At 44.2% G+C, this 23685-nt stretch overlaps 1 protein-coding gene and 1 pseudogene across 1 annotated transcript; both read left to right on the top strand.

Annotated features, from left to right (window-relative positions):
* The first annotated feature begins 2275 nt into the window (after positions 1–2275).
* Positions 2276–3062, top strand: LOC126952685 (pseudouridine-5'-phosphatase-like; annotated as a pseudogene).
* Positions 3063–11790: 8728 nt separating this feature from the next.
* Positions 11791–20029, top strand: TCHH (trichohyalin). The gene is made up of 4 exons (XM_050752330.1): positions 11791–11836; positions 13116–13282; positions 14140–18361; positions 18626–20029. Exons 2-4 carry the CDS (start codon positions 13145–13147, stop codon positions 19873–19875), a joined length of 5610 nt encoding a protein of 1869 aa, XP_050608287.1. The 5' UTR covers positions 11791–11836; positions 13116–13144; the 3' UTR covers positions 19876–20029.
* The last annotated feature ends 3656 nt before the right edge of the window (positions 20030–23685 follow it).

Here is a 23685-nt window from a genome sequence, read left to right as displayed (position 1 = left end):
CTAAATAGTTTATGCAGTAAGGAAGATATTTTGCCTGTGCTTCCCATGAGAATTTTGGAGACAGCATTTTCTCCTGTTCTATGACTCCAAGGAACAGAACGAAGCCCAGGAAGGAGCCACAGAAACAAGGAAGTGGACTGCATGCTGCCTGTCTGACGGGGGCATGCTCAGTTGCATTTTCTCAGGGCTGTTCTACAGAATGTCACTATCAGAAGATAGGTCGGGGATGGGGAGGGGAGAAACAGTCAGTTGTCCACAAGTTTCAGAAATGCTTTATCTATAGCCCCCCTTAGGAAACTCACCATATACACCCTATACATGCATAATAAACAAATAAATAAATAAATAACTTGTTTCAATTTGCTTAATCCCGAGTTCCCAAATTTAATTAAAACTAAAGCCTGAAGTACCTGAATACCTAGGAAGATCCCACGAAACTAGTGTCTTAACTAGAAACCTATGAAGTATAAGATGTTATCATGATACCACCTCCAAGCAAAAGAGAGTTACCTTGAGCTCCTCCAATGACCTCTCATGAGTACTATCAGAACTACCCACCACCTGTGCCCTTCTCTAAATGCCTGGAACTTGGAATCATTTGTTCAGGACCAATTCCTTCTTTTGGAGAGTAGAGGAAAAGAGGGTATATTAAAAAGGGAGAACCAAAAAGAGAGAGAGGAATGACAGAACTCTTCTATTTTTGATTCATCAAATTCTTAACAGCAAAATCAAAATCACATTGGAAGACAAAACACAAATTTCAAACCACAAAATCTACTACCTTCCAGATCTATAAGGCACCATTTCATTAGCTCTAAATCTCCATGGCTCCTATATCAACTAATTGATTGACCCAAAGGAGCAGACCTCATCTGTCCAATCCAGCAAGTTAGAACCAAAGCTCAACTGCTGGGTGACCTCTGACAGGCAACTTAACCTCAGAGTGGCCCCATTTCCACACCTGAAAGCAAAGGAAGTAGCCCTTCAGTCAGGCTGGGCTGGATAGGGAACAACTAATAAAAAGAGGATCGTAAAACCCTTTGAAATACAATCAGTGTCTTGTAAAAACTTAATAATTATAATTAAGCTGTAGCTAGAAGTCTGCGAGGTCCACACATGACAGTCAGCAGTCATTATGCTGGTATCTGATAAGAAGACACCCTCTGCTCCACTGCCATCAGCTGCACAAACTAGTCTTGGCTGTGTCTGATTTCTTCACACAAAGTTGTCAGAGTAAAAATATTGCTGCAGTCAAGTTGTCTTGATCTAATCATCATCATGTTTCATTAGAGATAAAATCCTGCCAGCCTCCTACATATCATGAACCTCTGTTCCCTGTGACTGGGGCAATCTCCTTCATGAAACTAGCACCTGCTGCAGAGGCCACCCCACTGTAGAGCATGGGTTTGTTCTAACCACATCAGAAGGGGCAAAAGCACTCACCAAACTACAGTGGGGTTGGTAAAGACAACACCTTCTAACTGGTACTTTCCATAGCAAATTATTATTATCTCCATGCAAGTAATAAGGAATTAAAGTAGTAGTATTGAATAATGGTAGAGTGTGGGTTTTAGAGGCTGACAGATCTGGATTCGAATTCCAGCTCTGCGACTTGCCAACTTAATTGACCTTAGGTAAGTTACTTAGCATTACAAAGACTCAGTTTCTCCATCTACAAAATGAGACTATTCATGCTTACTACACAGGATTGGTGTAAGAATTAAAAAACAGAGACAATAGTTACTTTTGTTTCTGGCTTATAGTGATTGATGATGATAATGATGATCACAACAAATATAGAGTCCCCATCACCATATCTCATAGGCCAAAACCTCCCTCACTAAACTGGAGATGCAGGGCAGAGGTATATTTGGCCATATTTGAGTTCTCAGAACCTGAACCAATGTCCATTAAATTTGATTAGACTGAATTGATCATATAATGCTCAGTGCAGAAGATTAGGATGAAATATGTCAGATGCTTGGATTAGAAAGCTGAGGTCTCCATCCCAGCTAACACAGTGAAACCCCATCTCTACTAAAAATACAAAAAGCTAGACTGGCGTGGTGACACACACCTGTAGTCCTAGCTACTCCAGAGGCTGAGGCAGGAGAATCGCTTGAACCTGGGAGGTGGAGGTTGCAGTGAGCTGAGATCGTGCCACAGCACTACCGCCTAGGTGACAGAGTGAGACTCTGTCTAAAAAAAAAAAAAAAAAAAAGAAAGATGAGGTCTCTTTGCTCCTCACTCCTACCCAGACTAAGAAGGCAGCACCATGGGAGCACTCTTGCCCACACCCTCACCACAGCCCATCACCCACCTCATCTTTGACATGGATGGCCTTCTTCTGGATACTGAATGGCTATATTCAGTGGTGTTTCAAGAAATACGCGATTGCTATGAAAAGAAATACAGCTGGGATGTAAAGTCCCTGGTAATGGGTAAGTAGGCATTAGAGGCAGCACAGATTATAATAGACATCTTGCAGCTCCTGATGTCCAAGGAGGAGCTGGTGGAAGAAAGCCAAACAAAGTTAAAGAAAGTGTTCCCTATAGCTGTGCTCATGTCAGGGGCGGAGAAATTCATCATCCACCTGCAGAAACACAGCATCCCGTTTGCCATGGCCACCAGCTCAGGGTCTGCCTCATTGGAGATGAAGGCAAGCCAACACAAGGAGTTCTTCAGCTTGTTTTCTCACATCATGCTTGGAGATGACCCCAAAGTCCAGCACAGCAAGCCAGACCCCAACATCCTCCTAGCTTATGCCAAACAGTTCTCTCTGTCCTCCTATAGAGAAGTGCCTTGTCTTTGAAGATGCTCTCAACGAGGTGGAGGTTACCCTGGCAACCAGGATGCAGGTGGTCATGGTTCCAGACAGAAACTTGAGCTGAGACGTGAAGAGAAAGGCCACCCTGGTGCTGAATTCCCTGAAGGACTTCCAGCCTGAGCTGTTTGGTTTGCTCCACCCCCCAACCCACTCTCATGGTCCACACTGCTGGGGGAAAGGGAAAGAAATCAGCAACCCCCAAATCCCAGACTGCACAGTGATTTTAGCCTCCTAAGATTTGCCTTTCCATCCTGCATTGGCTTGCCCCACTCTAAAATGTTGATGAAATGTAGCTTGACAGCTGAGAGAAACTTAGTAGAGACAAAAACGAAGCCCAGAACAAAGATTGAACTTGAATTACCATCTCAAAAACCAAGCTGATGGAGTATGTGATAAAGTGAATATACATGCATATATATATGTATCAGTATGTTCATATGCATATAGGCATTACATGTATATGTATGTAGATATATGCATGTCTGTATATGTAAGATGTATACTTTTCCAAGACAAAATGGAACATGATTTCTGTTTTGTTCTAGTTTTTCTGAAACCCTGGCTGGAAAAATGTAAACTATGTATGCATGTAAGTATATGCTTCATGTGTACATATGTATGTATTATACGTATATTTATATCGATTATCCACATCACTCTCCTCAGTGTTCATGTCAACATGCAACGGCAACTGACAAAGTGAGATGATAGTTCTGGCTGGTTTGCGATCTGAGTGGGAAAGTCATGTTTTTCGTGAGCACTAAGAAATATTTCTCCTTATTAGCTAACATTAAAATTCTTTCTGTGACCTCAGAATATCTCTGGAGTTTCACTTTATCGACTGACTCTGAGCCACATCATCTATAATTTGTTGTTAGTGTGAACACAACTGTAGCATTTATCTGGTATCTACATCTTCATCCACATTCGAGAATGTTTTCTACCTCACAATAACCATTTGCCTCATTTAAGAACACTGATGGCCTACACTTTTTGTATAGAAATAGAATTTGATTTCAGAATGTATACTTAGTGAGACTGAGTGCCCAGGAACAATTTTGGAATCATTGATCAGACATTGCACTTCTGTGATTATTCACTTTTATAGATTTACTAAGTCTTTAGAATTTGTCTATGATTTGTCAGAGAAAAATGGTGATAGCCTTGGAAATGGGGAGTGAAGAAATGCTGCTCAATTGTGGCTCAGCCATTCCCCGTGGCCTCTACCCTTTGACATCCTTGAGCTACTCTTCAACTCTGGAAGTTGTGGACAAACCATAGGAATGCATGTGTGTGTCTGGTGGAGTAACTGTGGATGACAGGCCCTGGCTATTGATTGATTGTGCATCTCTTTAGTAAATTCATTTTCTCATTCCTTTTTTTTTTTTTTTTTTTTTTTTTCTGAGATGGAGTCTCACTCTGTCACCATGCTGGAGTGCAGTGGCATGATCTCGGCTCACTGCAACCTCCATCTCCCGAGTTCAAGCAATTCTCCTGCCTCAGCCTCCCAAGTAACTGGGACTACAGGCATGCACTACCACACCTGGCTGATTTTTGTATTTTTAGTAGAGACGGGGTTTCACCATTTTGGCCAGGCTAATCTCGAACTCATGACCTCAAGTGATCCACCCGCCTGGGTCTCCCAAAGTGTTGAGATTACAGGCATGAGCAACTGCACCCAGCCCATTTCCTCATTCCCGATGGCCTGTATACATTTCTGCACTTTGAATTCTCCTTCAAACCAGTTGTAATGTCTTACAGTTTCCCTCACAAATTGAATTAGTTTAATAAAATTTTGTAACATATGTTAAGAAGAAGAAGAAGAAGAAGAAGAAAAGATGAGGTCTCTTTCGTAAGCCATCGAATATATGTGGGTAAAACCAGCTCACTTACCCTCTCCTAGGCTGATACCCCAGGCAGTTTCCTCACTGAGGCAAATTCTGCTTATTCAAATCTTTATTTGAATAATAATAGCAGAGGAAGTTCAGGTTGACTCAGATGATACTCTTGGAATTGCTTTTAAGATACAGATATGAAACCAGTCCCATGGCAAAAATCATTTCTCCAACCTCTATTTTTAATCTCTAAAATACCGCACTGATCAGGCCAGTGTAGGAAGAAGTAGGATAATTTTAATATTAACATCCTACCAAATATCAATAGACTGCTCTTGCCTTCCCCATCCTCAGTCCCACCTGTTTTGTCCCGACAATCTAGCCAATCATTCAGTGCTTTCAGAAAGATTTTTAAAAATAAAATTGTACTCACTCTCCATCTTATGGTTTACTGCTACTTCTCTCGAGTGTTCCTTTTCTACTCCATCTCTTCTTCCCAATCCCGCTATCAAAAAGTGACTTCTTCTGAATTCTTACAGGGCTACTCTCTAGTCATGGCATTTGCATATAGTCTTGTATATGAAAAATACATGCAATTCATTCGTTCTTTCAATTAAAAAATATTTCCTGAGGGCCTTCTCTCTGCCACTGAGAACACAACAGCAAACAAAACATAAGTGGAACTGCTTTCATGGAACCTGCATCTTACTGTATTCAATTCCTTTCTTCCTGAATGGATGGAGGGTTGAAATCAATTTTTTCTTCTGCAAGGTCAACCCTTGAAAGGATCAAGGCAACATGGCCTTTTGCCAAAGAGTGATAAAGTCTCCACTATAATCTGACTGTTCAACTCTCTTTTTCTCAAAATATGCTTTGCCCATTCCTACTCCCCATCTTTCCTCACACTGCCTGGAATGTCTCTGTTTCACTTGGCCTGCCTGAAATCCACTCACCCTATCCAGAACAACTCCCATCTCCTCCCTGAAGCCTTCCTACACCACTTCACCCAGCAGTAGTCCCTTTTTCCTTGTAGAGCACTTGTGGAATATAATCTAACGTCACAACTATATCATATCTTCTGAATGTCTTGAATGGGTCTTTTCCAATGCTCTATACTCTTTCACCTTCCATTTATCAGGTTCTTAATGAAAGTTTTTGATTAGCTAAGTAGCAAGGCAGTGTGAAGATTCATGGAACAGATGAGGATAAATTATCTAGAATGATGAAATCAGTATCTAGGGCTTGTATTCAGAGACTTTCAAAGAGTTTTGCACCTTGAAAAACACAACAAAAGAGACTTTAAAGACTAATTTTGAAATGTTGGCCCTGAAAGTATGGATTACATTTATATTAGAATAACTGAATTTTGATCTTATGAGAAGTTGTAATTATTCCCCCACTTGTCATATCTATAGGATGTGGTTCACTTCAAAGATCAAATTTGTGCTGCCAAAAGCATTTGTTTTTTATAATTTAGGAAATACTCTCAAGGATCTGGTTGTAGATGAGCTATTAGTGGTTCACCCTCTGCCCAGAGCTAACAGTGAGCCCACTGAGAGCCCAGAGCCAGACTGGGCTTGGTCAGATACCCAGAGAAGCAGCACCGACAGCACTCTTCATCTGCAGATAAGGAAGAGCCTCAGAAAAAAATCTGTAAAGTTCTAACCATACATCTGACAAAATAGCCAAAAGACTAGCACTTATTGTACAACCACTTTAGTGACTGTTAAGGTTTTTTAAGGGCCATTTAACTTTATTACACTTACAAAAATTTTATTAAAAATATATTAAGCACCGAGTGTCCTGCCAGGTACAATATAAACTGAGTAAATAAAGTACATTCTTGTCTTCTCTTTATTTCATCTCCTTTCTCTTGGAATCAAACTTTTATTTTAAATGATTCTATGTATTTAATTTGTAATAGGTAACATATTCACATGGCTTAAATATTAAAAAGTAGAAGAAAGCGTGCAGTAAAAAGGCACTTACCCACCCCTCTCCCTATAGGTAACCACTGTTGTTGGGTTTGTTTGTTTTTCTAATTATTACAAAAAATTATAGCATGTACAAGAAAATACCAATATCAGTCTTATTTTTGGAATTGAACCTTTCTTACCATAATATATCCCACTTCAAATTATCGGGAGGTAGGGTGGAGTGCCTCTTGCTACCATGAACAATGTCTACAGTAGAACAGAGGGCTCAATAAATGCTTATGGACCAAGAGAGACTCACTGAGAGAAGAACCAGGAAGGACACAGTCAATTTTCTGTTTCTTTACCAATACTACTATGAACTCAATCAGATCCTCACTTGAGGGAAAGGGACACAGACCTTGACTGGCTCCCCTTGAGGTCTCCTCATCCCTCTCCTATTTCCCTATCTGAGATTAAATGGTTTTGAGTGTGGGATGGGAAAAGAGAAATTTAAAAAGAGAAGAGAAGAGGAAATAAGGAAAGGAAAGAAACTGAAAGAAAGATGCTGAGGCAGACAGGGAAGGCAGAGCTCCAGAGAAGCATGCACTGCTCTGAGAGGAAGGATCAGAAGGAAGGCCATCAAAACACTCAACACTGCCATCCACCCTACTGCCTTGTTCCACTGCCATCCTTACTTCAGGGACAGAGTAGGATTCATGGTGCTGAAACATCCAAGATTAGGACTGAATAATTACATCATGACATGAAGCAGTTATGGGATGTCTGGACCTGAAGAAAACATTTCAAGCTAGACTGATACATGCCTGCCTATGCTCTTTTCCACATTTGGGAGGCCATGGCCTTAATTCCCACACCCAAAGTATGTATTACGTGTGAAGCCTCAGTTCCAGCCTTTTTATGGTATGCCTTTTGTCAGAAGCAAAATCTCTCTCAAAAACATTTTTTTCAGTTCTTCACATAGTAACTTACAATTCTATTAGAACCACATCTAAGTCCAAGAAAAATCTGGAATGTCACACAGCACCTCTACCCTTGAGGAGCTATGACCCTTCTTTCATACTGCAGTTGAAAACCTCTTTATAACAGACACCGTAAAGCCTCTATGGCCCAGTGAAAGATACCTGCTTCCTTAATTCACAATATTGCTCAAATGATAAAAATTCATTTGTACCATTTAGTGTGTCTCCGTGAAACTGAGGAGCTGCTGGTTAGGATAAAGATACTGTTATAGAACAAAGAATACAAATCACTTGAAATCTATAACCAGTTTAACAACAAAGACAGCCAGAAGCCCTCTGCTACTCCGGGTGAGAGCAGGAGCAGGCAGATGGTAGAAATGCCCTCCCTGGCACCCGTGCCCAGTCACCCTGCAAAGCATGACGTAAGATGAAAGCATCTGCTGACTCTCAGAGGTATAATTACAACCAGGGTGGGGGTGTAATTAAAGTAAGGGTAATTTACCTTAAAGAAGATAAAAATTAAGGATTATTAATGATCATAATAATTAGCTCTTTTATATCTAAGAATCACAAAATGCTTTACAAGCTGCAATTATCACAGCTCCCCTCTGAGGAAGGGATTCATATCTTACAGTTCCTCATTTAACAGTGGGAGGAAGCAATGGGCATCAGGGAAGGCAGAGGGAGGTGGACTACTGTCTCCTCTGTCATCTGTCCTATAAGTGGTGAAACTAGAAAGAGGCCCCAGAAGGGCTGACTCTTATTAAGGTGAGTACCCTCATCTCCAAGTCATCACGCAAACAGATGGTCCATCCCAGAACAAGTGATTCATCTCATTCTGGCCTGTTGGTCATTTAAACTGCCACAATGCAATAAAATTATATCATATCAGCAAGCATTTTTTAAAACATCTAGTAGAAATAAAAGATATAGCACTACCTTCAAGCAACTTAAAACCTAATGGAGAACACAAAACAAGCACCCATTAAACTAGAGAAGAATATGAAAATTACACATTAACTAGTACTAGATTGTAAAATGCTGACTATGTATGCTGTGGGGGGAAATTTTTAATAGAAAGATCATTGCGTGTAAAGGTCAAAGAAGGTTTTGGAGAGGAAATGGAACTTCTCTGGAGCCTAAAAGAAATTATATTAGGTTTTAGACTGACAGAGGTGAGGTCTAGGAGGTGGGTCAATGAATAAAAAGAAATGATCAGAAAACTTGAAAGATTTAACACATAATTTTTTTAAGAAGTCTTTGATGGAGAAGTGTTTGAAGTACTTTACATTTTTTCAAAGCCATGTAGAATCACCCTACTTTGAACACTTTCCCAGAGTGTCAACATCATAGTTTATGCTGGGTTCTGGAGAAGTACATTAGGCTAGAGATGACAATAGAACCTTCTCTGTTTTATCTAAATTTTCACTCTGGAAGTTATCCAGTTGAGCTAAGTCAGGGCCTGGGCCAGGTAAATGCCACAGGATGTCAAAAAGTGACAAGGCTTCATATTGATATAAAATTAAAGCATCTAAGTGATACAAATTTTATTTTCTCTTTTCAATTCCTCTGTAATAAAGAACTCAGGTATCAACGTCAAGTGCCAGGATAATACTATAGCTGTGCTCTGGACTGATAAAGAAGGGCATTCTTGCAGAAATGGAGCAGGATCACCCAGGTCATTCCTGGGCCGGTCAGTAGTATTCTCTGACCTTTCAGTGTCTCAGTCTCCAGTCTTAAAAAAGAGTGATATTGGAGCTTTTTGTATGGAGACCTTTCAGATTATAACAATATTTTTATTTTTTGGTGGTCCACAGTAAAGGAACACTACTACATTCCAAGAATTCCCAGTTGGTCTTAACTAAAAATAGACTGAACCAATTTGTTAGCATTTGATATAATTTTCTACATTCTTTAGCATTTACCAACATTTTGAAAAACTAGAAAGCCATGGAAACTATTTCCCTGTCCAAACCTTATGTTACAGACTCCTTTTAAAATGATATTCTCAAATAATGACAGTGTGTAAAATAAAAGAACATTATGTAGCAATGAAGATACTTCACCAGGAGAATTTCAAACTTGATTTTGGATTTAGCATCTGAATCTACTTTACAACCTTTCTGATGATGGACCAAGAGCAGGAAGGGAGGCCAATTCTCTTAGGGTTATGCAGGTTTTTAAATATTTTCCCTTATGCTGAACTGACTTTAAATAAAAGTGGGTAGGAGCACCATCACTAAATTTAAGATCTAGCTTCATTCAGAGAGGAGAAAGGGTTTTTCTGTTATAATAAACGCAATTTGGGGTATTTTTTCAAGGCTGTTCAAAAGCATAGTAGTGGGGGGAATTGCCATTCTAACTACAATTTTAGAATGGTTAATGCTACTTTTCCCTTTATTTCCATGGAATCTAACACTTTCCAGTTCCCTTTTGGGTTTATTCACTATAGGAAAGTAATGGAGTCATGCAAATGCATCCCATCACCTGAGCTGAGGTTCCCAATAGATCACACACAGGAGGATACAAACAAAAGCAGACATAAGGCAGGCCTTGCCTAGGTTATTCCTTGAAGAACACTCATACAAAAGGCTAGTGCCCTCTGTGAGAGAGTGAGCTTCCATGGTCACATGATTGCAGTGCAGTGTGATCAGTGCTTATGATGGTCCTATCTTAGAATCCAAAGAGTAAGAGAGCTGCATAAAACCCTAAAAAGAAGGGGAAAAATGAGAAGTCTTCACCCTTCACCAACGAGTTGCCACATCAAGTTTGCTAACTTAGCCCAAGAAATAGTGACAGTTCTGACAGTCCTAGGAAAACCACTAAATCGTAGACTTCAGTGTTGAAGTCCTTAAGAGGCAGAAATTAGCCTTGCTTATAATTGTCTTCCCACTCCCTGTCACTTCTACCTTCCTCTGTACCCCACATCTGGGATGGCAGCAAGTGAGGGGGCAAATAGAGTTCAACTCCATTATCATTTGGACCAATCTGCAAATAAAGAAATAGCCATCAAGATTTAGATTCCAAACTTTCACTCAAGCCATTGAAGGATCCTATAATTGCCTCAAAATTCAGAAAACCAATACTTGCCTCTGTTAGACAAAGGAGGAGACAAAAGTGCAGAGAAGCCATTGAATCATTTAATAGTCTTCATAAATTATGAACCAAAGTTTCACATAGTCTGAAATGTAAGGATGGAAGTCACTGACAACCATGGATAAAATCCAATTCCTTACAATAAAACAGCACTGAAATTTGCAAATGATCAGCCAGATTGAGAAAGCCCTGATGGATATAATGGGCTAGAATGACTGATTACCTCAATGTGCTTCCAGGAGAAGCAGACTCAAGTGTTTAGGTGTCATAACCATTAGTAACTTAGGCTGAGCAGGATGATTATATCTACAATAATGCATTACACCAGCTCTTTTTCCCCCAAGGGCATCAATATGCTAACGAGAAAAACTAATGAACAAACTTCATTTAGGTTTAATGTCTCCAAGAAGGAAATTTCACAGATTTCAAATTTTCTTATGAACAGTTTAATAAAAATATATTTCTAAGGTACCCTTCCAAACTGCTTACTAAGGAGGCAGTACCCAATCTGTAGGAAAACCATCATAAGATCCAGGAAACAAATGTAAAAAATTTTCCCACCTGCATTTTTAGAGAAGAAACTAACCAATTCTTTACATCTCTCTCATTGCCCTAGAATTGAAGCAACAGCTTCTGGCACGGCTTATGAGCAGCTCACCATGGACTGTCACATCCCATGGAGAAATTAATTGGTCTTCATCAGTTTATTTCAAAGTTTCTGCTTAATCCCAAACTAGAGATTATATCTTTTACAAAGCAAATGGCTTAGAGTTTACTCCTTTGTAATGAAGTAATAATCAATTAAGATTGCGAACATTTAATACCTTTGTTTTATTATTTAATTTAGTTTTAACAGTTAAAGAAAATTGGAGATTCTGCCAAATATTCTACCCTCTCATGTTAGGTGGGGCCAGTACCGTGAGTGTCAGGAGGCAAGGTCTGTGAACCTCATGCCAAATAGCTACGTGAGCAAATAGTGAGATAAACAAGCCATTTGTGGAGACAGAGGTGGAGCTGGGCTTGGTTAGGAATGAATCAGGCCATCCCACAGAGTGGGTGTCTCCTTCCCAAGTTGCTTTCCAGGGCACAATTAAAATCCCTATAAAAGGCCCAGCTCCCAGTTACTCAGTACACTTGCCCGTGGTGTCAGCGAGCACTCAACTTCTTCCTCTGGTGAAGTGGGTAAGTCCCATTCTGTGGGATCGTGGTCTTCTTTATGATTCTCCATTTTTATAGCTACTTCAGATGTTGGGATATGCGGGGAGGTTCTATGTGCCAGAAGGTATCAGTATTTTGCAGGGATAAATAAACTTTCACTAACTCTATCCCATCTTCTTATGGTTGGAGCCATCACTTGAACTGAAGCATGGCCCTTCTCCCTGGGCTCTGAACTCTATACTTTTGCACATCAAGGATGATCATGTGTGGCTCTGATAGGGTTCATCTTCCTAAAAACTGCTATCTCAAAAGTTTGTTACCCTTCTATTCTCTTTTACGTTGGTTCTACCTAATATGGGCCATCTTCATACAGTCACAGCATTTAAGGTATTGGAGTTGAGAAGTACATAAAGAAGTTAGCTAGATGATCCACTACACATATTCCACCAGCAAAGTCATTCTATGTATTCTTATAACATCGATCTACTGTTGGCTAATGCTTTATAAAAAGCCAAGATTCCAATGATATATTTGGGTTTAACAAAACCAATATCATTCGCAGTTTTCTGGATTCAGTTGGTTTAGAAAGGACCTCTCAGAAGCTTTCAATACTTCAGTATCCGAATATCTGTACTAAATCTGAGTTGAGGCAGGTAACATACACTTTCTGTTTTCTGCACGTGTGTATCTGAATGTTACAATGCCATCTTTTGACTAGGAATCTTTTGACTATTTAATCTTTGAATTGTTGACTTATGAATTATATTCTATAAAAGTTCCTAAATCCTTTATGGACTATAATGTTGGGGAATCATTCATACTCCCTTTTCATTGTTCTATCTTCTTCTAAATGTTTTGCTGACATGGCCTCTAACCACTTTAAGATACTCTCAAGTCTTCCTTCACCTTTTGGGTTTTACCTGTCCTCTTTGCTCAACTTTAAAGGAAGGTGTGTAGAAATATATAAAATTTTAATTTCTGCACTCCTCTCTTTATTTTCTACTCTGAAATATGGTGGAAAGCTGGAAGAAAGAGAGAAGAAAAGGACAGATAATCCACATTGGGTGGACAATCAAAAACTGACAACAGGATAGTCTGAAGATGATTCCCTCACTTGGAATTTCTCAGGATCACTCTTTCTCTTTCTGATACAATATTCAAAGATTAAAATGCTCTGAAAGTCCAGGTGGAAAATACTGCTGTAAATTCAAATTATTTAGGTATCTGCCTGAAATAGTGTGAATGACGCTTTCCCAAGAGCAGAAACGGGATTTTGATTCTGGATCTTGTTTTATTGTTCTAGGTTTACTTGAACTTGAAGGAAAGAAAAAAATGTCACCACTTCTGAGAAGCATCTGTGACATCACTGAAATTTTCAATCAATATGTCTCACATGATTGTGATGGAGCAGCATTAACTAAGAAAGACCTGAAGAACCTCCTGGAAAGGGAATTTGGAGCTGTCCTTCGGGTAAGAACTAACAAGAAAATGAGATCTATTGACTTGAGGCTATGAGATTTATTCTCAGAGGAGACCAGAGCAAGGACTGGTGGGTTTATATTCATTTTACACCATGACAGATCTACACTACATCCCCCATTCATTTCTCAGTCAGAAGGTACTAACTTGGCATTGCAGTCTGAATAATAAAGTATTTCATGTACTTGACGGCATGGCCATGTGAATGAGCTCTTCATGGGACATCACCACAAAAGATGTCAAATCAAACTAGACTTGGAGGAACTTAAATTTGTTTCCAAATTTCAAAACTGAGATCAGCCTGATCTCTACTAAAATGGTGCTACCCATAAATGTTTTGTTCTGTTTTCTAATATGGAATAGAAACCAAATCAAGAGTACTAGCTGCTTCAGACAGAAATGGCTACTGCAAATCTTCATAAATTTCCATTGTATCTCTCTCAAGAGTGAGTTCATTCTTACCCAATTAAAGCGAACTTGTGTTATTCTTTCTTGAGGTTGAGTAGCTTTGTTAATTTTACACACAAGTTCACGAGGCTGTTTTGAATCTTCACCTCAAGCTCTGCCTCTAAGATGCGTAGGCTTACCCGTTATTCTACTTTGTGTCTCTCTTCCTGCATCCTCCAGTTTGGTCAGCATAAATTACGAGCTGCAAAAATTTCAAACGAATATATGCTTTAAAATGAGGGTTCACATTTTACATGGGGACAAGACTTGATACACACTGGACATTTTTCTAATTGCTCTGAATGTCTCTTGAATGTCAGCATAGCATAAAATATGTGTGAAAACAATTTTATCACCTGTAGATAGTACATTATAAATTTTTGTTTTCATCTTTTTTATAGAGACCACATGACCCCAAGACGGTAGATCTGATCCTGGAACTTCTGGATCGTGACCGTAATGGGCGTGTCGATTTCAACGAATTCCTCCTATTTATTTTCAAAGTGGCTCAAGCTTGTTACTATGCTCTCGGCCAGGCCACGGGACTGGATGAGGAGAAGCGAGCCCGGTGTGATGGAAAGGAGAGCCTGTTACAAGATCGCAGGCAAGAAGAAGACCAAAGGAGATTCGAGTCCCGGGACAGACAACTGGAAGAAGAACCTGGGCAACGACGCAGGCAGAAGAGGCAGGAAGAGGAGAGGGAGCTCGCTGAGGGAGAGGAGCAAAGTGAGAAACAAGAGCGACTTCAGCAGCGCGACAGGCAGCGCCGCGACGAGGAGCTATGGCGGCAAAGGCGAGAACGGAGAGAACAGGAAGAGCGCCGTGCAGAGGAAGAGCAGCTGCAGAGGTGCAAGGGTCACGAAACTGAGGCGTTTCCAGATGAAGAGCAACAACGAAGGCGGGAGCTGCAGGAGCTGAGGAGGGAGCGCCGCGAGGAGAAGCAGCAGCAAAGGCAAGAGCGGCAAGAAAGAGTGCTCCAGGAGGAAGAAGAGAAAGAGTGGAGGAAGCGCGAGAGAGTGCACCGGCAGGAAGAGAAGCTGCAGGAAGAAGAGCCGCAGCTGCAAAGAGAGCTCCAGGAGGAAGAAGAGCAGCTACAGAAGCTGGAGCGGCAAGAGCTGAAGAGGGAGCGCCAGGCGGAAGAGCAGCAGCAGCAAAGGCTGAGGCGCGAGCAGCAACTAAGGCGCGAGCAGGAGGAGGAGAGGCGCGAGCAGGAGGAGAGGCGCGAGCAGCGGCTGAAGCGCGAGCAGGAGGAGAGGCGCGAGCAGCAGGAGAGGCGCGAGCAGCGGCTGAAGCGCGAGGAGGAGGAGAGGCGCGATTGGCTGAAGCGCGAGGAGGAGAAGGAGAGGCGCGAGGAGCGGCTGAAGAGCGAGCAGGAGGAGGAGAGGCGCGAGCATTGGCTGAAGTGCGAGGAGGAGGAGAAGAGGCGCGAGCAGGAGAGGCGTGAGCAGCGGCTGAAGCGCCAGGAGGAGGAAGAGAGGCGCGAGCAGCGGCTGAAGCGCCAGGAGGAGGAAGAGAGGCGCGAGCAGCTGCTGAAGCGCGAGGAGGAGAGGCTCCAGCAGGAGAGGCGCGAGCAGTGGCTGAAGCGCGAACAGGAGGAGAGGCGCGAGCAGTGGCTGAAGCGCGAGCAGGAGGAGGAGAGGCGCGATCAGCTGCTGAAGCGCGAGGAGGAGGAGAAGAGGCGCCAGCAGGAGGAGAGGCGCGAGCAGCGGCTGAAGCGCCAGGAGGAGGAAGAGAGGAGCGAGCAGCTGCTGAAGCGCGAGGAGGAGGAGAGGCTTGAGCAGGAGGAGAGGCGCGAGCAGCGGCTGAAGCGCGAGCAGGAGGAGAGGCGCGAGCAGCGGCTGAAGCGCGAGGAGGAGGAGAGGCTTGAGCAGGAGGAGAGGCGCGAGCAGTGGCTGAAGCGCGAGCAGGAGGACAGGCGCGAGCAGCTGCTGAAGCGCGAGGAGGAGGAGGAGAGGCGCGAGCAGCTGCTGAAGCGCGAGGAGGAGGAGAGGCGCGAGGAGGAGGAGAGGCGCGAGCAGCGGCTGAAGCGCGAGCAGGAAGAGAGGCGCGAGCAGCGGCTGAAGCGCGAGGAGGAAGAGAGACTCGAGCAGGAGAAGAGGCGCGAGCAGCTGGAAGAGAGGCGCCAGCAGTGGCTGAGGCGCGAGCAGGAGCTGGCTGAGGAGGAGCAGGAACAGGCCCGGGAGCGGATTAAAAGCCAGACCCCGAAGTGGCAGTGGCAGCTAGAAAGCGAGGCCGACGCACGGCAAAGCAAAGTCTACTCGAGGCCCCGCAAGCAGGAAGGGCAGAGGCGCCGTCAAGAGCAGGAGGAAAAGAGGCGGCGCCGGGAGCGTGAGCTGCAATGGCAGGAGGAGGAACAGGCTCGCCGGCAGCAGCAGGAAGAGGAGCAGCGCCGGGACTTCACTTGGCAGTGGCAGGCGGAGGAAGAGCGCCAGAGGGGCCGTCAGAGGCTGTCAGCCAGGCCCTCATTGAGCGAGCAGCGGGAGAGGCAGCTGAGAGCGGAGGAGCGCCAGCAGCGGGAACAACGGTTTCTCCAGGAGGAGGAGGAGGAGGAGCAGCGGCGCCGCCAGCGTCGCGAGAGGGAGAGAGAGCTGCAGTTCCTGGAGGAAGAGGAGCAGCTCCAGCGGCGGGAGCGTGCCCAACAGCTCCAGGAGGAGGGGTACGGCCCCCAAGAGGATCAGGAGAGGAGGCGAAGCCCGGAGCAGCGCCGCGACCAAAAATGGAGGTGGCAACTAGAAGAAGAAAGGAAGAGACGCCACTACACGGTGTACGCCAAGCCAGCCCTACTAGAGCAGCTGAGAAAGGAACAGCAGCTGCAGCAGCAGGAGGAGGAGGAGCTGCAGAGAGAGGAGCGCGAGAAGAGAAGGCGCCAGGAGCAGGAGAGACAATACCGCGAGGAAGAGCAGCTACAGCAGGAGGAAGAGCAGCTGCTGAGAGAGGAACGGGAGAAAAGAAGACGCCAAGAGCGGGAAAGGCAATACCGGGAGGATGAGGAGCTACAGCAGGAGGAAGAGCAGCTGCTGGGAGAGGAACGGGAGAAGAGAAGGCGCCGGGAGCGGGAGAGACAATACCGCAAAGAAGAGGAGCTGCAGCAGGAGGAAGAGCAGCTGCTGAGAGAGGAACGGGAGAAAAGAAGACGCCAGGAGCAGGAGAGAGAATACCGCAAGGAAGAGGAACTGCAGCAGGAGGAAGAGCAGCTGCTGAGAGAGGAACGGGAGAAGAGAAGCCTCCAGGAGCGGGAGAGACAATACCGCAAAGAAGAGGAGCTGCAGCAGGAAGAAGAGCAGCTGCTGAGAGAGGAACGGGAGAAAAGACGCCTGGAGCGGGAAAGACGATATCGGGAGGAAGAGGAGCTGCAGCAGGAGGAAAAGCAGCTGCTGAGAGAGGAAAGGGAGAAGAGAAGGCGCCAGGAGCTGGAGAGGCAATACCGCGAGGAAGAGGAGCTGCAGCAGGAAGAAGAGCAGCTGCTGAGAGAGGAACAGGAGAAAAGGCGCCAGGAGCCGGAGAGGCAGTATCTGGAGGAGGAGGAGCTTCAGCACCAAGAGAGGAAGCGGCGATACCGGGATGAGGATCAGCGCCGTGATCTGAAATGGCAGTGGGAACCAGAAAAAGAAAATGCAGTTCGTAATAACAGGGTTTACTGCAAACGTAGAGAGAATGAACAGTTCCGGCAGTTGGAAGATTCCCAGGTGCGCGACAGACAGTCCCAGCAAGATCTGCAGCCCCTGCTGGATGAACCGCAAGAGAGAGGTGGTGAGCAAGAGAAGAGGCGCTGGCAGCAGCGCGACAGGCATTTCCCAGAGGAAGAACAACTGGAGCGAGAAGAGCAAAAGGAAGCCAAAAGGCGCGACAGGAAGTTCCAAGAGGAAAAGCAGTTGCTGAGAGAGGAAAAAGAGAAGAGAGTCCGTCAGGGGAGAGACAGAAGATTCCGCGAGGAGGAACAGCTGCTCCAGGAAAGGGAGGAACAGCAGCTGAGCCGCCAAGAGCGTGACAGAAAATTCCGCGAAGAGGAACTGCGCCGTCAGGAACGAGAGAGAAAATTCCTCGAGGAGGAACAGCAGCTGCGCCGCCAGGAGCTAGAACAACAGCTCCGCCACGACCGCGACAGAAAATTCCGCGAAGAGGAACAGCTGCTCCAGGAAAGGGAGGAACAGCAGCTGCGCCGCCAAGAGCGTGATAGAAAATTCCTCGAGGAGGAACAGCAGCTGCGCCAAGACCGCGACAGAAAATTCCGCGAAGAGGAACAGCTGCTCCAGGAAAGGGAGGAACAGCAGCTGCGCCGCCAAGAGCGCGATAGAAAATTTCTCGAGGAGGAACAGCAGCTGCGCCGCCAGGAGCGCGAACAACAGCTCCGCCATGACCGCGACAGAAAATTCCGTGAAGAGGAACAGCTGCTCCAGGAAAGGGAGGAACAGCAGCTGCGCCGCCAAGAGCGTGACAGAAAATTCCTCGAGGAGGAACAGCAGCTGCGCCGCCAAGAGCGTGACAGAAAATTCCTCGAGGAGGAACAGCAGCTGCGCCGCCAAGAGCGTGACAGAAAATTCCTCGAGGAGGAACAGCAGCTGCGCCGCCAAGAGCGTGACAGAAAATTCCTCGAGGAGGAACAGCAGCTGCGCCGCCAAGAGCGTGACAGAAAATTCCTCGAGGAGGAACAGCAGCTGCGCCGCCAAGAGCGTGACAGAAAATTCCGCGAAGAGGAACAGCAGCTGCGCCCTCAGGAACTAGAGAGAAAATTCCTCCAGGAGGAACAGCAGCTGCGCCGCCAGGAACTGGAGAGAAAATTCCGTGAGGAGGAACAGCTGCGCCAAGAAACGGAGGAAGAGCAGCTGCGCCGCCAAGAGCGCGACAGAAAATTCCTGGAGGAAGAGCAGCTCCGTCAGGAAAGGGAAGAACAGCAGCTGCGCCGCCAGGAGCGCAACAGAAAATTCCGGGAGGAGGAACAGCAGCTCCGTCAGGAAAGGGAAGAACAGCAGCTGCGCCGCCAGGAGCGCGACAGAAAATTCCGCGAGGAGGAACAGCAGCTGCGCCGCCAAGAGCGTGACAGAAAATTCCTGGAGGAAGAGCAGCAGCTGCGCCGCCAGGAGCGCGACAGAAAATTCCGCGAGGAGGAACAGCTGCGCCAAGAAACGGAGGAAGAGCAGCTGCGCCGCCAAGAGCGCGACAGAAAATTCTTGGAGGAAGAGCAGCTCCGTCAGGAAAGGGAAGAACAGCAGCTGCGCCGCCAGGAGCGCGACAGAAAATTCCGCGAGGAGGAACAGCAGCTGCGCCGCCAAGAGCGTGACAGAAAATTCCTCGCGGAACTGCAGCTGCGCCGCCAGGAGCGCGAACAACAGCTCCGCCAGGACCGCGACAGAAAATTCCGCGAAGAGGAACAGCTGCTCCAGGAAAGGGAAGAACAGCAGCTGCGCCGCCAAGAGCGTGACAGAAAATTCCGCGAAGAGGAACAGCAGCTGCGCCGCCAGGAACTGGAGAGAAAATTCCTTGAGGAGGAACAGCTGCGCCAAGAAACGGAGGAAGAGCAGCTGCACCGCCAAGAACGCGACAGAAAATTCCTGGAGGAAGAGCAGCTCCGTCAGGAAAGGGAAGAACAGCAGTTGCGCCGCCAGGAGCGCGACAGAAAATTCCGCGAGGAGGAACAGCTCCGCCAGGAGAGGGAGGAACAGCAGCTGCGCCGCCAAGAGCGTGACAGAAAATTCCGCGAGGAGGAACAGCTCCCCCAGGAGAGGGAAGAACAGCAGCTGCGCCGCCAAGATCGTGACAGAAAGTATCGCTGGGAAGAAGAGCAGCTGCAGCTTAAGAAACAGGAAGAGCAGAGGCTCAGGCAGGAGCGAGACGGGCAGTACCGAGCGGAGGAGCAGTTTGCCACGCAGGAGAAGAGTCGTCGTCAGGCACAAGAACTATGGCAAGAAGAAGAGCAGAAACGTCGCCAGGAACGGGAAAGGAAATTACGGGAAGAACACCTCCGCAGCCAGCAGGAGGAGGAACAGAGGCGCCTCCAAGTCCGGGAAACACAATCCCAAGAAGGGAAGGGCCATGGGCGGCTTCTGGAGCCCGGCAGTCATCAGTTTGCCAGCGTCCCAGTGCGCTCCAGCCCTCTCTATGAGTACATCCAAGAGCAGAAATCTCAATACCGCCCTTAAGAGATGTTGCCAATATCCTGACACCCGCCAAAGCTTCGAGCACGGGAAAATGAGAAACACTGGGTACCAAGTGATAACTCAGATGTTTCTGGTTGTGGGAAAGCTATCTGATGTTAGAATGTCTTCTTCCAAAATCTTAAACTACGCTCATTTTATGTACTTTGTACTCCTGCCTTTTATTCTTCCTCAAGTAGTTCTTTACTGCAAGATGTCTTTCTTTTGCTCTTTGATGCAGATGTGGTGTGCATTTTTTAAAAAGCATATAAATCATTTAATTTGTTTAAGAAATTTTGTTTGATGAACATGTTCATTTATTGCTTTCGGAAGCAACAAGAAGAAGAAGATGATTTGAGATTCTAAACAATGGGTCTGTTTGTTTAATGATTGACCCATCTTGTGGAAAGTGCAGATACTTTTAATGTTCAAGTTGCTATTTCTTCTTGAACCTAAATTGATCATTTTCTCCAAACAGCTTTTCATCTTTTGTGGCATAATAAGCACAAATTCCAGGTAACTAAATTTTTATAACCCTTGTTGAATAATGCAGGAGGAGTGACCTCTGCATAAAAACTTCCTGTGAAATCAGCCCATTACTGGAAGAAATATCTGTTATAAATAGGTTTAGCTTTGAAGATTTAGAATTCAAATTAGATTTTTTTTACACTCAACACCACTTAAACACATGATCTCATGAAGCAAAAATGAGGTGTTTCTCAAACAACTTCAGAGTTCAAATTTTAAAATTATGTCTGTTGTAGTCTGTAGTGTTGATTCTACTTCCCCAAGTTTTGATGAGAGAATATTACGAACCTTTGTTAATTTTAGCTTATTAGAAGGAAGCTGCTCAGAATCCCATAAACATCTGTCTTACTCTAGGGCCAATAAGAGATCACATAGAGCATGTTGGGGGTGTAAAAGGGAAAAATGTGTGAACACAGGGGCAAATTTCTAGAGGCCCTTTGACAAGACCCATCAGCCCACAATCATTTGAGGCCTGTTGATAATACCTTAGAGATACTCTTGTTGAAATAATTGAACTGTGAAAAAATTAATAAATGTTTAGCAAGTAACTACTTTTGTCTGTTTTAACTCTGCGTCAATCATAACTCAAGATCTCATGGTCTGGAAACTAACACAAGTTCCCAATCATGTAAGGGCATTTCGTTACTTATCTATGTCCAAATATGAAAAAAGAGGGGAGAGAATTCTTTGTTTTTCCCTAACCTTTTTTTCTTCTTCTTCTTTTTTTTTTCAGTTAGGGTGAACTCTATTTCCATCCCCACACTGAGATTCTCTTTCGGAGTGTTTTTGTTCTTGACACCACAGCTTTCTATGCCATTTCTTGCAGCGACTCACTGGTCATGACAAATACTGGTGCTCCTAATATTTGTTAAGATTTCCTTTAGAGAATGCAGCAGCCTCTTAGTCTTTGATGTCTGATGAGCCAATGATAGAAAATGGCCTGAAACTTCAGATCAGCACTATAAAAACTGTAGATGTCCTGTTGATTTAAGCAACACAATCCATGAGGTGACTGAGTCAGAAGGTATTTAATAGTAATCAGGCTGAAGTATCAAATTATTATCTTATTAGATAATCATTTATTAGATAATAATAACTAACACCCCTGTGCTGCCTGCTGGATTCTTATATTTAGGAGTCACAGTTTACTAACTAGAAATAAGTCCAAGAAGGCCCTGATCAAAACAATATCATTTCTAATCTTGATAGTCATGATGACAAGATGCCCTAAAGTTACAGTCACTCAACATTTTGATCAGTGGTGGAGACAAGCTAAGCTTATAGCTCCTGAGTATCATTCTGATAGAGTAAGATGGCATTTTTTTCAAGAAGCAAAGCCTCTCTCTCTCTCACTTTAACAAATGGCAGATGCCCACCAAAGACATAACCTGGGAATCCCCTGACATTGTCTTGGAATTTCATCTCTTTCAAATGATTTCTAACTGCAAAACTATTTTTCCCCTAAAGTATACTCTTTTTCTTACTTAAGGACCTTCAAAGAAATTCTGGAAGAGCTTCACTGACTTTCCCCAGGACCCTCTATGGGTACTCATTCAAGAGCCTCCTTATAAATGCCCAGCCTCAGGATACCACTGAAATATACACTTCATCAGCTAAGCTACTGTTTAACAATGATAATTATGGTAAAAATAAGCAAAGCCCTGGGGACTTGTAGCACCTTACAAGAAGGTAAAGCCAATTTCCAAAGAAGAAAGTATTGTTTCATCACAGTTATAATTACATGTAGTTTAAAAAAAAATGTGTCAGCCAGTCCATGCCCTCTAGCTGTTATTTTAGCATGTTGGCAAGGAAACATGGAGGCCAAGCCTCCTACTCCACCTGAATAATACACACGCATGTGCAGAACCTTGAGGCTGTTGGGCAATTGTCTACTTAATTATAAACTGGGAACTCTATTAGCATCACTTGAGCTGCTGCTGGGAACTGCGATCAAGAGTTTAATATGCAGTGATAGAAAAGCTGGTCTCTATGTGTTGTTGTGACCTCCCCACTCCCACAGAGGTTCATGTGTTGAAGTCTCAGTACCTCAGAATGTAATCATATTTGAAGATATGGTATGTATAGAGGTAACTAAATTAAAATGAGTTTGTTAGTTTGGGCCCTAATCCAATATGACTGATGTCCTAATAAGAAGATGAAATTTGGACACAAACATGGACAGAGGGAAGATGATGTGAAGATACAGGGAGAAGATGGCCATTAACAAGCTAAGGAGATAATCCTAGAACAGATCCTTCCCTCATGGCCCTCTGAAGAAACCAGCTCAGGCAACATCTTGATCTTGGACTTCTAGATCCCAGAACTGTAAGAAAATAAATTTCTGTTCAATCCACCTAGTCTATGGTACCTTGGTATAACAGCCCTAACAAACTAATACAATATGTATCAGCAAGGTGGCATTATGTTGCTAGGTAAGCCTATCTGTATCATGATGGTCATTATCATTTGACATTGTGCAAGCAGGTTCTGATTGCTCAAATATAAATCATTTTCCCATTAAATCTGCCATAATTTATATGGTAGAGTAGAAAGGATGCTACAAGGAATCAAAAGCCTTGGGTTTATTCATTTATTCACTCAATAAGTGTTTACTGAGCTCCTGCTATGTGCCAGGCATTGTTCCAGGCAATATACATACAGTGGCTTGTTTCTTCACTTTACTATCTGTATGTCTTTGTCCAAGACACTTAAGGTTTCTGGGTCTTCGTTATTTTGTGTTTAAAACTATGAGGCTGGAATAGCTATCACTGAGGTTATTCTCAGGACTGAAAATAAAATTATTTTAATACCAACATTCAGCTTGTTCAATGGGAACTCTCAAAGAAACTCAAATAATGCCTAACATCAACTTCTACCTTTAGCTAACACACACACAAAAAAAGGGGGGAGGGGGAGAAATTGACTGATGAAAGTGATTATCAGAGCCTAGTTCCGGCTTCAAAGATCTTCCCTTTCTGCCCAATCACCTATGAACTTCCCTCCATTTGTCTCCCAAACTCCTTCCCAGAGCCCCCTCCTATCATCCCACATTTATTCACTGAGGGAAAACACCCTAAACGTACCCCATTTTCTCTGACCCTGATACTACCAAAGATTATTGTCCCTCTATTTATGAACTTGACATATACATTTAATTATTCTCTTCCTTTTCTGAAGAGAAAACTAAACTGAGTTCTAGAATTTGGTCCCACTCAAACTAAAATTCAGTAGTCAGTAGTTAAGTACTGTAAGTACCCATCTCTGCTCCATCTTCTGCACTAATTGCAC

Source organism: Macaca thibetana, chromosome 1 (assembly GCF_024542745.1).
Source record: "Macaca thibetana thibetana isolate TM-01 chromosome 1, ASM2454274v1, whole genome shotgun sequence".
Classification (NCBI taxonomy): domain Eukaryota; kingdom Metazoa; phylum Chordata; class Mammalia; order Primates; family Cercopithecidae; genus Macaca; species Macaca thibetana.
The sequence above is the reverse complement of the archived record's forward strand: the minus strand, read 5'-3'. Positions and strand labels throughout refer to the sequence as shown.